The sequence below is a fragment of the Elephas maximus genome, chromosome 22 (assembly GCF_024166365.1).
Source record: "Elephas maximus indicus isolate mEleMax1 chromosome 22, mEleMax1 primary haplotype, whole genome shotgun sequence".
Lineage (NCBI taxonomy): Eukaryota > Metazoa > Chordata > Mammalia > Proboscidea > Elephantidae > Elephas > Elephas maximus.
This window is the reverse complement of record NC_064840.1, coordinates 270,324-284,432: the sequence shown is the minus strand read 5'-3', so window position 1 is coordinate 284,432 and position 14,109 is coordinate 270,324. Positions and strand designations below refer to the sequence as shown.

General features: G+C 51.5%; 1 protein-coding gene across 4 annotated transcripts in view; it reads right to left on the bottom strand.

Annotated features, from left to right (window-relative positions):
- GOLGA3 (golgin A3) overlaps positions 1–13,713 on the bottom strand; it is a 47,103-nt gene extending 33,390 nt beyond the window's left edge. For 2 of the 4 annotated variants that reach the window (XM_049865319.1, XM_049865322.1), the window contains exons 1-6: positions 13,429–13,713; positions 7,029–7,342; positions 4,530–4,808; positions 1,967–2,079; positions 840–1,525; positions 127–238 (exon numbers count right to left, since the gene is read on the bottom strand). In XM_049865319.1, the coding sequence (XP_049721276.1) occupies positions 127–238; positions 840–1,525; positions 1,967–2,079; positions 4,530–4,808; positions 7,029–7,155 (1,317 nt within the window). In that variant the 5' untranslated portion in view covers positions 7,156–7,342; positions 13,429–13,713. Of the gene's footprint in view, positions 1–126; positions 239–839; positions 1,526–1,966; positions 2,080–4,529; positions 4,809–7,028; positions 7,343–7,765; positions 8,088–10,948; positions 13,253–13,428 lie in introns of those variants that run through there. The other 2 variants (XM_049865320.1, XM_049865321.1) reach the window with 2 other exon arrangements.
- Positions 13,714–14,109: the final 396 nt, after the last annotated feature.

Here is a 14,109-nt window from a genome sequence, read left to right as displayed (position 1 = left end):
GGCCGAGTCAAGCAGACTTGGACCATGTAATAATTGTCAGAAAAAGCCTTGTTTATAAGGACGCATATGCAACTTTGCACCCCAGAGCAGGAACCACGATACCAGGAAGGCAGTCAGCACCGTTACCTGGCTGGCCTCGAGTGACAGGGCCTCCAGCTGTCCCTCCAGCCGCATCTTCTCCTTAAGCACCTGGAGCATCTCATCCTGGGCCTCGGTGACAGAGCTCTCCATGGACACACTGGGGACAAAACCACACAGAGGAGGGAGCGCAGTCAGGTCAGAGCAGGGAGCACAGTCAGAGGAGGGAAAGCAGTCAGAGGATGGGGCGCAGCTGGAGGACGGAGCATGGCCCGAGTGGGAGTGTGAGTGGCTCATTCTTCCTGCACCTGCTCCGCACTCTCCACATTCCACACCTCCCTGTCACTCTGCCCCCGGTGCTTTAGATAAACAGCTGAAAGGGTTGAAGCAGAGCACTAAGGCAAAACAGCAACAGACGAGCAAAAACCCCCGCCAGGAGTCAGGCCCCTTGGCCCCCACGAGGCTGGGACATGCTCATTGAACCGTGAGCCACTTAAGAATCTGCACAACGTTAGAGAAATGTCTGTGCACCATGGAAGACAGAGATGTCAGTGCCGCAGATCTGAAATCTACAACGACGAAGCAGCAGTGCTGTCTGAGAAGGAAATGCTGGCTGATGGTGACAACTGAGAGGGGCAGGGCTGAGGATGACTGCGACGTGCCAGGCCCTGGAGCCTGCAGCTAGGAGGGGACTTGAGAGGAGAGCGTACAGCGTCAGGCGCCTCCTGCTGCCAGTGCCTGAGCACTGCGTCCATGCCTACCTGCTGGACAGGCTGTCTCTGCGGCTCCGGATATCCCCGTTGACCTCTGGCCCCTGGTCCTGATGCTCGGCTGCCGCAGCCTGGAGGACATCCTTAATTGAAGGAAACTGGCCCAACGCCTCGGCAGCGATCTCCTGGCCATTGACCATATAGGATGCACCCTGGCTGCCGGCTGTGCCTACCAGTGTGCGCACTGCCCCCCGGGTGGAAGCGCTGCTGTAGGAGGAGCTGTCGCTGTCGTTCCCGTCCAGCCTCAGACCAGCCTCGCTGGCATCCACGTCGGAGGCATTGTCTCCAGCCATGGAAGTGTCCTCCAGGTGGGCGTTAGCTTCAGGGGGCAGGCCGGCCCCAGATACCACGGACGTCATGCTGCCCCTGCTGTGCTTCATAGAGCCCCGAGAAGGGCCGGCGGCTGAGGCACCCCCACCTGAGTCCCCGGCATCTGGATCTTCAGTTCTGTAATCAGCCAGAGACCGAATCCTACTTGATTTGGGACTTTTTTTCTCTTTGGAATTTGCCAGGAGCCCTAAGCTGCCCACCTTCGGCCCTCGAGGAACGCTGGTACGCAGGAAAGAGTACTCCTTTGTCATGGCCACAGCACTGGCCCTCGGCAAGTTCTCTGGGTTGAGCATGAGCTCAGGGTCAAGTGTGCTGGAAAGTCTCATTTTAATTGCAGGTTGGCTGGACTGAGAAGAAAACAAAAGTACAAACATCATTTTTAGAATGAACAAGCAGCATCCTAAAACTGCCACCTCAAGTGGCTGTTTCTACTCACCTCTGGCCCTGGCCACCTCCCTGCTCCAAGATCACTTCCCACTGACCAGCCTAGAGCCAGCTATCACACATGTGACTCCCATCACCATGGCTTTACGGCATTTAAACAACACCTTCCTCATCAAATGTCTTCTACAAACCTTTTCTGGCTATTCTCCCATGCTTATTCTTTCAGATAAACATAAAAAGTTTTTTAAAAAAAAAAAGGCCTGTTGAAGGAGATCTGCTTTAAGTCTATAAGGAAGCACAGTTAGCACCTGTACAGAGCCCACCAAACCCAGACTAACACAGATGCTGCAGCCGGATCGTATCCAAGGCTCCCTCACAGCTTGGGGCGGGCGGGGGGGACTCACCCTCTCCTGCTGCCGCTTCACCCTGTACTGTCGAAGCTGCTCCTCCAGCCGTTTCCGCGCTTGAAGGCGGACCTGCTCCTCCCTTTCCAGGGGCGGCGAGGCCTCTGTCGAGCCTGTAGCGTGGAAAGTCATTTAGAAATGCATAACCTGCCAAGGCATAGAGACATCAGCGAAGATAGCTGGGCCGTTTTCCATTTAACCACCAGGATGTTTTAACTCCCAAAGCACAGCCACGGAGCATGGATGGGCAATTCCAGGGTCAGAGGTGAAAGAGCCTCTCACACAGACACAGACAGGCCTCTTCTCGTGAGGCCCAGCGGCCTGGGACTAACCTGCGCTCGTCCACGGCACACCGCTGCCTATGGAAGTCAGGCTCGTAAAACAGAATTGGCTTAAAACATGCTTTTCTATAGCAAAAAGGATTTATAGCCCGATGGACAGCTTTTCCCAAGGTGGGGCATGCTGTGTGAGTAACACAGGTCCTCGCTCCCACTGAGCCTTAGTGCTGCACTCCGACTTTACGAGAGGTGCTCACAGCTGAACTGTGAGGAACGTCAGAGTGCAGGCACGGTGCAATGACATTCAGTGATAAGGATCAGGGACAACGCCAACCACTGGTCAAGTGGGATCACACACTATTTCCTGGTGCAGCTACAGGTTGGGGAATAACCTGATCTAAATTCCTGCAACAACAGCCATGTTATAATTAGGCTTTGTAAGACTGTATCTAAACCAGCTAGCTTTTTATCAAAGGGATAATGTACCGGAGAGACTGGCTTCACGTGACCAACTTGGGACTCACTACGGGACAAGGCCACATCGGCCTGCGAGAGCTGCAGCTGTTCCATCAGCCAAGACCCAGTCCAGGGAAACTACAACACTTTAGCCAATAACAGAATTAAAGATATGTACTCCCCAAATCGTTTATTTTGAGTTTTAAAAGGGTCAAATAGTGAGTATAAAGGCATTACGGTTACAAAACCAGAATGTCACCGTGCCCCTAGTTTTAGGTTTCTGGCCATATCACCTTCAGTGCAGCAACAGGCGGTCCTGTGGAACGTTATATTCATGACAGTTTTATCTACGTCACCACACTCAGATGTGGATTTTAGGAGGTCGCAGCAGTTGTTTTAAATCACTCCTACAATCTGAACAGTCACCAGGAATTTCACTGGAAATTCATCAACGTCATCATTAACTTGTGAATTTATCTTGTCGCTGAAAAGATCAGCACTTCCGATCAGGCTGACTCTATCTAGACGGTACCGGGGCGGCAAACTCGGGGCCTGCAGGTCTCAGGCAGGCGATGTAAGTGAGCGGAGTGGGTTGGGTTTAAGCCAAAGGATGCTGAAAGCTTGCAGCAAGTGGCAAGAGAGACACACCCTCAGGGTGACGGCCACGAGCTGATCCACACAATGTCACGTGGGAAGGTGACATCGGCCAAAAGGGGGCAGCAGACACCAGCAGACTGGCTGTATGGGGGACTGGAAGCCAGAGCTCTCATGCTGGTCAGGTAAGGAATCCAGACTTTTGTGTGAAATCTCTAGACCTAAATGTTGGCAACCAGTTTCCAGCAATTTTCTAAACCACACTGCAGCTCCAACAAAACAATGCTTGTGAAGAAAAAGACAAACAACTTAAAATAAAAATGGGCCAAAGATACAGACGAGAATGTCTAAATGGCCAAAGATAAAAAGATGCTCAAATTCATTGGTGATGGTGAAGTGCAAATTAAAGTAGCAATGAAATGTCACACTGCAGCCATCAGACTGGTAAACATCAGAAAGCGGGAGGGCTTGGGAGAAGCAGCCCAGCACCACACAGGGTAAGCAATGGTGCCAGCCACGTCATTCTGACCAGCCGCCCACCTTTGGGAGCCCAGCCCGGCAGTTAGAGCTGGGACTCCCAGGACATGTACACCACAGTGGTCACTGCAGTGCTGTCCACCGTCCAGGAGCTCAGAGAGCAGGAGGACAGTACAGAAAACAGGGCCACACACAGCCATCAGAGGATGAATTTAGAGGAATTTTCACGTAACAATGCTGAGAAAAAAATACACCAGTGTGAACAATATCATGCCATCTTAAAAACAATGACCAAAAACCACAGGCATGTTTGCCAAGGTGTATAAAGGCTGACCTGGAGGGGCAGACAAACAATAAGGGTAAGAAAGATCCCGAGGCTTCCAGGCTCACAGCCACCAGTTTGCAGCCTCTTCGTCTTTGAAACCCCAGAGATCAGCACACGGTCATTGTTTATTAAAGGAAGTCATAAAAGAAAGCTTTTAGAGGACAGCTGTCAAACTGTCTCTTCAAGCCAGCCCCTGCCTGCCTGCAGACCGTTCTGTGGGACCGTGGTGGAGAGGCAGCCGGCCTCAAGGGGGCTTCACACCAAGCACGCTTCCATTCTCTGCAATGCGGCAAGCCTGTCAGACACACCCCACCACATGACAGCAAGTGGCTAGACACACACCCCCGTCTGCCTCCAGGAGGCCGACCACGAGATGAAGACAGAGCAGAGGCTTGAGGAGAACGGGGGGGCATGACGACGAACGGATGCTTACAGAGTTGCGTTTCTTGCATAGGAAGACTTAGTCTGAGAGACTGCAAAGCTTCTTTTCTAACACTGCCCTCAGCACTAGTGCCCTCAGGCTTCCTGAGGTTGTCATGGAAACCAGCCACACCTGGAGCTGAGTCAGCACCCACTGAGTGAGGGGTGGGGTCCAGAGGCATCACAGGGCCTGGGGTGGGTGGCACCAGCCCGTTCTGGCAGCTGTGCCCCTGGCTGAGGATTTCCAGGCTTTCTCCTTCACCTGGAACTGTGTTTGCTGTCCCACTGGCACCTGGAAAAGAAAGCAGCTCTGGGCATTACGGTTTTAACAACAAAACCAAATCATTTTCCCAAATACGCGGCTGAAGTGGGACAAAAAGGAGCTTCAAAAGATGACCACGAGCAATTTTCACATCTTACAAACACGTTCACTTGGAGAGAAGAGCAGCCTCGGGTTCCTCTTCCCACAGCAGGGTGACGTGGGACAAGTCACATGACCACCCTGGATGCTCTGTCCCTACCTGCACAACGGGCTCATATCCCACCTACAATTGCAGGATTCAAATACAAATATACTATTCCCTTTTCATTTAAATAAGAAACTTTACAAGAGTCTGTTTAAGATACAAACAGGAAAACTGAGGGCATGCCAACAACTTTCTGGACAGACACTGGCAACGGCAGTGCCCAACCAGCGCTGGCCTCACAGTGATGGAGGGTCGACTCCAAAGTCCCTGCGAAGCATGAGTTTGCCCTCCACAGAGAGCAATCCCAGCACGGGGCAGAATCCTGTTGATCGGCACGGCTGAGCACAGAACGCAAGAGTGCTTCCTGGCTTGCCTTACTTACCCCCCCACCGCCCCCCCCCAGCCGATCTAGTGACTGCTTGTGTCTGTGTGTTAGGCTTAGTTCCACCTGCTAATGCGATTACGGATGGGATCATTTACTATACCAAAACATATTTCTCACCAAAAAGAAACAAAGGAAGAAATACTTGCTACAGTTATTTTTAGTCTTTCCTGCCCCCTCAATTCTGAGGCTTCGTATAACCGCGTGAAGGAGATCCTGAGCTTGGCTGAAGGAACAAAATGATGTGTGGGGAAAGGCAGCAGCTGAGGGTCCTGGGCCCCAGCCTGTGCCTGTGGTGGCCCTGAGGCCCAGCCGAGCCTGGCCGCGTATAGCATGCACCTAAGAAAGCACCTTTAGCACGGGCTGATTCTAGGTAGGTTTCTGTTATTTGCACATATTGGTCCCAACTAATACAGCCACTTACTCTCAGGCTACTTGGGGCCCCCAAAATAAAACCAGCATAAAACAAGGGCACCACAACGAGAAGTGGAAGCCACAAGGAGACCAGACCAACCGCTGGCTACCAGATGCCCTTTTAGGACAGGCCATGCTCCAGTTCCGCAGTGGGCAGCATCGCAGAGACGCGCTCACTGGGTTCGTGTCACGTTCTGACAGAGGCTCTAGCCTCCCCATTTACAGAGCAGAATAACTTGAGCATCAGACTGCAGTTAAAAACCCTAAAGGAGAAAAGGTCCAGTCAGACTTCATTGTTTCCATACATGAGCCCGTGATGGACAAACAAGGACAAAGACAAAAGAGGCCATCCTGTTCACAAACATCATGTGCTTGGTGCTCTCGGGGCCTCAATTTCTTTTACCCTCACAACCACCGATGATGTAGCTGCCACGAACCTTCCATTGCTCAGAGGAAGAAGTGGAGGCTGAGAGAAGCTACTCGCCTTGCTCTCGAGCACATGGCTCTAAGAAACAGAGGCAGATTTACATCTGGGTCTGTCCAGAGTGTCCCTGCCCTCAACCCACATGTTCCTCTCCCACCTGACTTCACTTAAGTGCAGTGACCACAAGGCCATCTTAAGTGCTTGAACGTCATTTTACAAGATTAGAGTACAATTTCGGCTAGTATGTTATCATTCGTATAACCAACTACTTTAGAGCTCATCATATGTGATGCCGTTTCTTAACTAGGGAGGTCTGTGATAATGGAGTGCATAATTAACCCCCCATGTTCCCAGAACTGCCATGGGGTCACCCCCCGTGTCCCCAGAACCACCGTGCCGTCACTCCACATGTCCCCAAAGCCACCGTGCTGTCACCCACATGCCCCCAGAACCACCGAGCCGTCACCCTTCTGTTAAACACAAACGGCAGCGGGTTCAGAGTGACCATCAAATAAGATTATTAAAAACAACTTTCAATGAATGAAGAGTTCACATATGGTCTTAAACATCCCAAACCAAACCAAATCCATTGCCACTGAGTCAATTCCAACCCACGGCGACCCTGTAGGACAGAGTAGAACTGCCTCATACAGTTTCCAAGGAGCAGCTGGTGGATTTGAACTGCTGACCTTTTGTTTAGCAGATGAGCTCTTAACCACTACCCCACCAGGGTTCCTCTTAAACAGCCCTCCCCAAAACACAAGCTGCCCAAGCCCTCCTGTTGGAGGCAAAAGTGAAGAGCACACAGCACGACTCGTGACTTACCCCAGGCCGCGTCCCGCCTGTCGGGCTGCACCGGAGAGTCTGGGGGCTCCAGGAGGGCCCTGGGGCCCACTGAGGCGCCTCCATTAGACTCTAAAAGGCCACCTTGCATGGCAGATGCACCATCCATGGTGACATGTGCAGACAGGGTGACCTGGGGTGACACAGAGCGGCAGGTGAACCGCTAGCAAGGCCAGTTCCTCTCCATCAGCAGTAGCTGTGAGCTCTCCTGAAGGACTGCACCACACTTTCCATGGTTTGGAGCAGGTTTAAAGTTCATGAATGGCTTCAAGTGCAACCAACTAATGTCATAATACCTGGTAGGAGAGAAAGAGAGATTGCATCATCAGGTTTAAAGAGCACACAGAGAGTGAGAGGGACGAAGCCACAGGTGTGATCCCTGTGTGCTCTATACCGAGCAGGGGCTGAGAATACACAGAACGGGCACCTGAGGTGGAACTGGGTGGCAGGTAACCATTTCTCATGTCCTATTCCAGCAGGATCATGATCACTTAACCCATTCTTCTTGGCTAAGTTTAAAGGCACAAAGCTTCGCCCAAAGTTTGGCAACTGGTTATCTATCATCTTTGAAGTATAGACTCACTTCCTCACCAACAGACAAGGTACCATATTAGCTATTATTCCTTCTGCAGAAATGCCAACATTTACATCCTTTAAAATAAGTTTCATATTATCTTACGCATCATTCTGTGTTTGTATGTTTCATGATAAAAAATTACCTTTCTTCTCTAGTCCATGGATTCTGTATAGGAACTACAGGTAAGACACGTAACCAGGCTGTCCTCCCATGGAGATGCTGGCACCCACTCGCAGCAGCAGGACAGAGTATGGCTGCTTTCCATGACTCCTCTGTCCTCTGCCCTGCCTCCCTGACAAGGCGCCCATTGGTGGGGGTGCAGCCCAGACCACCTGTGCAGTCATGTCCCATCTCGGGAGTGTCTCTCTGTGCAGCTGTGATCATGTGGCTCATGACTAATAATCTGCCTCCCCCTCTGCTGCCTTGCACCCCACAGGCCAGAGACACCATGATTACTGACGGCACTGTTAAGAATACAACACAGTTACGCACGCTATTAAATGTAACACTGTCACTAAGGTGTGTTTTAATGCCGTTGGCACAAACCACGTGAGAACCTTAGCGACCACAGACCCACCACAACTAACCGAGAAAGCACTCTGAACAAGGATTCCAGGGTCAGTCCAGGGCCACGGAGTATGGCACGTGTAAATGTTGAAGATGAAAACCATGTCTAAATCACAGAAATGAAGGAAGTTGCTGAGCCTTTCCCACAGAAAAAAAAAAGATCTCATGTCCAACAAGAGCTCTCAACTTTGTTTTGTCTCTGCGATGTCCATGTGCAGCACCAATGCCTGTCAGTAACCTTTCACCTGGAAGTGATTCCCAAGGTGGGAGGGTGGGCGGAAGGGTTTAAACAGCACGCCTATCTTGGCACATCCAACATAAGATCACCCTTTTGCTAGGTCCTGCCTTCATGGAAAATCTCCGTAACACCCACAAACTACAAACACAACTGGGACTGTAACATCTCAGCTGCAATCCCAACACGTGGTGGAACAGCGAGTGGGGAGTCAGCTGGCCACAACGGGATTCCATCCGTACCACTGCCTGACTGTACACGAACATCTGCAAAGCAAGGGGGGCACAGCAGCCAAACAGTGCTCCACGCTGCCCCTCTGTGTGGTCCTGCCCCTCGAGGATCGCGGATCACACATGAGCATCTTGCGCGGCACGCACAGCAGACTGCTGGCGTCTGGAGTGACTACCACTGAGCACTGCGTGCTGCATACACGTGACTGTCAGAAAGCTGTCCTCCTGACAAATTCCTCAGCAAACGAATGCTTGCACTTTGCTTTGAAACGTCTTGGTTTTGACAACTTTGTTTCTGCCTTGTTGGGGAGTGGGTGGTGATATGTTCCCCACAATGCCCTGTTTGCACAAAGATGGCAGTGATCAGTGTTTGTCAACTAAATGCTTGTCTTGCACCCGTGACTCTGCAGAAGCCAACCCCTCTGCTGAGATGCCCTCCTCCTTCCCTGGCCACCAGGCGAATTCCTGTGACCCTTCCACAGCTACTGCGAGGAGCTGCCACCTCCAAAGTCTCTCCCGAACCTCAGGTAAATGGCCTCGTCTGCTCCCTCCGCTATCACTATCCTTATCCGCACCCTTGCTCCTAGCACGTCATACTATAATTGTGTGTGTGCATGTGTGAGGTGTGTGCATGTCTGTGTCAGCATATGTGAGGTATGTGTATGTGTGTGCATGTCTGTGTGCACGTGTGAGGTGTGTATATGTCTATGTGCACGTGTGAGGTGTTTGCATGTCTCTGTGTGTGCATGTCTCTGCATGTGTGAGGTGTGTGCACGTCTGTGTGCATTTGTGAGGTGTGTGCATGTCTGTGTGTGTATGTCTGTGTGTGCATGTGTGAGGTGTGTATGTCTGTGTGTGAATGTGCATGTATGTGGTTTTTATGTCTGAGTGTGCACAAGCGTGTGTACGTGTGAATGTACATTAGCGTGTCTTAGTGTATGTGTGTTGTGTGTATATGTCTGTGTGTGAATCTGTGCCCACATGAGTGTGAATGTGGTTTGTGTGTGTGTGAACAGACATGAGTGTGTGTCTGACTGTATGTGTGTGGTGTGTACGTCTGTGTGGGGGCATCAATGTGTGTGTGAGTGGTGTGTATGACTGTGGTTGTGTCTACTCCACCAGACTGGGAGGTCCTTAGAAGCAAAGAGATCACTCCACGCCTGCCTCCCTATACCTCAGACACTCCCTAGCTCACAGCAGTGCTCACCACCCAGCGATGAATTACGTCTCTGGCTCTGCCAGACGCTACCGCTCAGCAACCAAAATAATGGTTCCAGAGTAAGATGATAAAACAGTTACATTCCTGAGCATCAGCACTGCTTTTCCAAATACATAAAGGCTCCAACTGTTCCTATTAAAACTACTTGGGAAACAACAAAAAGAAACCCAATTAAAACACGGGCAGAGGACTTAACAGACATTTCATCAAAGAGGATATGCAAATAGCCAACAAGCACATGAAAAGATGCTCAACGTCATGAGCCATTAAAACCAAAAGACCAAACCTGATGCCATCAAGTTGATTCTGACTCATAGCGACCCTATAAGACAGAGTAGAACTGCCCCATAGGGTTTCCAAGGAGCGGCTGGTAGATTTGAACAGCCGGCCTTTTGGTTAGCAGCCAAGCTCTTAACCACTGTGCCATCAGGGCTCCCATTAGCCATTAAAGAGATGCATATCAAAGCTACACTGAGATACCACCTCACCCTTATTAGAATGGCAATGATCCAAAAAAAAAAAGGAAAACAAGTGTTGGTGAGGTTGTGGACAAACTGGAGCCCTCATTCTTTGCTGTTGGGAATGTAAAATGGTGCAGCCTCTGTGGAAAACATCTTGGTGATTCTTCAAAGTGTTGAATATAGAGCTGCCACGTGATCCCACAATCCCAGCCCTAGGTGTATATCCACAAGCAGTGAAGGCAGGAACACAAACAGAAACGTATACACCAATGTCCACTGCAGCGCTTTTCACAATAGCCAAAAGGTGGGAACAACCAAAATGTCTATCAACAGACGAATCGATAAAAATGTGGTGTATATACACACAGTGGAGCGCTGCTCAGCCATAAAGAGAAATGAAGTCTTGACGCCACAACGTGGATGAAACTCGAAAATGTTATGCTGCCAGAAATGTCAGCTGCAAAACAACAGGTATTTTATGATCTCACTTTATGTGAAATAAGTAAAAATAAAGAAAACAAAGATTGTTCATGGTCACCATGGGTGCGAAGGGGGAAGAAGGAGGATCACTTGCTTGGGAAGCACTGGGTTTAGGCGAACGGTGGGAGAATACCTTGGAAAACGTTAGTGCAGATGGTTGCACAACTTGGAAGAATATCATCAGTGTTGCTGAATTGTACCTGTAGAAGTTGTTGAGACGGTGTCCGCTTTGTTATGTATATTTTCACCACAATAAAAAAAAAAAAATTGGGGAGCCACAGTTCCAGTAGGGGAAAAAGGATGTCCTGGAGTTGTAAACTGGAAGACCAGCACAGAGTGGTAGCAGCACAGACAAGCAACGTCACCTAAGCGAGCAAGAAGAGCAAAGCAACCAGCAGAACTAGACTGACTTATTTACGCTGTTAGAGAAATATACCAAGCAGAGGAGGGCGGGCAGAAGGAGGGGCAGCTGAGGAGTTACAGAGGGACAGTGCCTACACTTAGCACTGTCCAGGAAAGAAGAACATCAGCCAAGGAAATTCTCGTTCCCTGCGGCAGGCAAGCCAAACAGGAGACAAATGTGCCAGGCTGTCCCACTCACTTAATTCCCCTTATTACAACTTCCTGGCATCAAGGGACTCCACACTGAGGACCTTGTCTCAGGCACTGCATGACTCCCAGTGTCCCTCCTTTTGGGATTACATGAAGTCTGACAGCTCCATCTCCCCCACCCGGCCTTATCTTGAGTTGTTCCTACGGCAATTAGCAACAGCAGAGCCCAGCCAAAGGTAAAAAACAGGATTTCCTTCATAAGGTAAGTCTGGTTAAGACCACAACTAGGAATCACAAGTAAACACAGAGAACTATGTACAAAGTGAAAACCAAAAATATCGTGACGAGCCTCCTGCCACTACCCGGCATGGTGATTTCAAAGGCAGGCTCTCCTGTCAAGACCTCTGCTTCAAATTCTGGCTCCTCTGCTGCTCACACGTGAGATCTTGGGTGGATTCCTTCAACTACTTTTACCCTGCTTCCTTATCAGTAAAACAACGAACAAATTAGCACAAAATTATTACCAGGATTAAATGCAATATGGCACAGGTCTGACCTGTGCCCTCAACAAATGGTAGCAATTACTGACCATTATTTTCAACTGTTGCTTGTCAAAATTGATAGGTAAAAGCCAACTGAAGATATTCTCACTTACTGAAGATATTCTCACTTCGGAAAGTACACTACTTCTTAAAGCAACTGAAAGAAAAAGTTATTTCTGAATCTGAGTTGTCAGATGACAAAGTTAAAAAATCTATTTCCTTTCTTGCCATTCAAAGTACACCGTAACTGAAAGCTATCACCCCAGTAAAGGGTTACATGTGAAATATTAAAGGGACAATTTAACATGAAAAATCCATGAGTCACTTGTAAACGGTTTACCATGTCCCTGTGGTTGTCAATTATACTGACAATAAAATCCAAATCTCTTCCCATAAACTATGAAGCCACAAACAACCTGGCCCTACCTACAACTGCATTCTTATCCCCTATAACCCACTGCTGTCAAGTTGATTCCAACTCATAGTGACCCTGTAGGACATGGTAGAGCTGCCACATAGAGTTTCCAAGGAGCAGCTGGTGGATTCAAACTGCCAGCCTTTTGGTTAGCAGCCAAGCTCTTAACCACTGCCCACTGGGGCTCCTATCCCCTATGCAAAAACCAAACCCAACCCAGTGCCGCTGAGTCAATTTCGACACATAGCGACCCTATAGGACAGACCAGAACTGCCCCACAGAGTTTCCAAGGAGCGCCTGGCGGATTCAAACTGCCGACCCTCTGGTTCGCAGCCGTAGCACTTAACCACAAGGCCACCAGGGTTTCCCCACCTCCTATATAAACTTTCCTACTTTTCCACACTCCCTGGCCACATTTTTCTACCCGCGGACACCAAACCTCCTCCTCCCTCGGGGTCTTCACACTTGCTGCTCGCTCTGCTGAACCGCTCTCCCCCAACTGCGCAAGGCGAGCTCCGTGTCACAGGGGCCACAAGCCACCTCCCGCCCGGCCGGCCCCACGCGCAGTCAAGGCCGCTCTGCTGTCTGCGTCCGTCCCCCGGGCCCGGAGGTCACAGCAGGGCCTGGCGCGCCTGCCCCCGCTGCCTGTCCCCCAGCCGGCGCTCCGGAGGCCTCTCGGCCGGGTTCGCACAGCACCGCGACGGCGCCCGCTCCCTGGGGCGGGGACCCCGGTCCGGCGGTGCGTGTCAGCGCCCGGGGCCGCGGCGTTGCGTCTGCAGCGAGCGAGGCAACGGGGCCGCGCGCGGCTGACTTAAACCCGCTGCCGCCAGCCACGGGCCACGGCTCCGCCACGGGCAAGACCGGGGCCACGGCTCCGCCACGGGCGCCGCTCGGGACTGCGAGGCGGCAGCCGCTCTGCAGGCGCGGGCAGCAGCGACCGCAGGCGGAAGGCCGGCTCTGCGCCCCGCGGAGCGGCGTCCAGGCCCCGGGCCCCGGGCGCGGAGGGCCGTGACGCACGCCGCGCCGGCCCTGCCCTGCCCTGCCCGCCCGCCCGGCCGCCCGGACCCCAGCCCCGGGCTCCCGGCGCCCGTCCGCGACGCTCACCCAGGCGCTGCGGCCCCGCGGCGGCTCAGCGGAGACGTGGCCGGACGAGGGGCGGGTCGCGGCGGTGCAACGGCCGCGGGGCCCCCGGGAACAGGCGGGGCGCGCTGCCTCCGTTCCGCGAGGGAGTGTCCTCTCCTGCCAGCCAGTCGGGCTGGGGACGCCCGGGCCACAGGGTCGATATGAGGCCCACCCAGGACAGGCCCACGGAGGAATCCAGACGGGGAATCTGAGTCTGCGGCCCTTTCCCTTGGACAAACCCAACTTCCGGACTCGCAGAGCTCGACCCTCAACCGGAAGTCGGACAACTGAGCTTCCGGAGGAAGTGGCGTGGCCAAGGCTCCCCGCCCCGCCCCCACCCCGCCCATCTGTCATGTTGTGGGCGTGGTCCGTAAGCTAAGGGCCCGAGGCGGGTCCTGTGTTTTTAATTTTGGTTTCCACGTGTTCATTGTTAGCATACAGAAATGTGATTGAATTTTGTGTAATGCAAATCACAAGCTCTTGTGTTCTGAGAACTTGTTCCCTAACTTATTACTAATTCTCGGAGGTTTTTTTTTTTTGTAGATTTTTTGGTATCTTCTGTGTAGATAATCATGTCATCTGCAAATGCAAAAATTAACCCGAAGTTATCACGGACTTAAATGTAAAAGTATAAGACTTTTAGAAGGAAACAACATTTTGCGG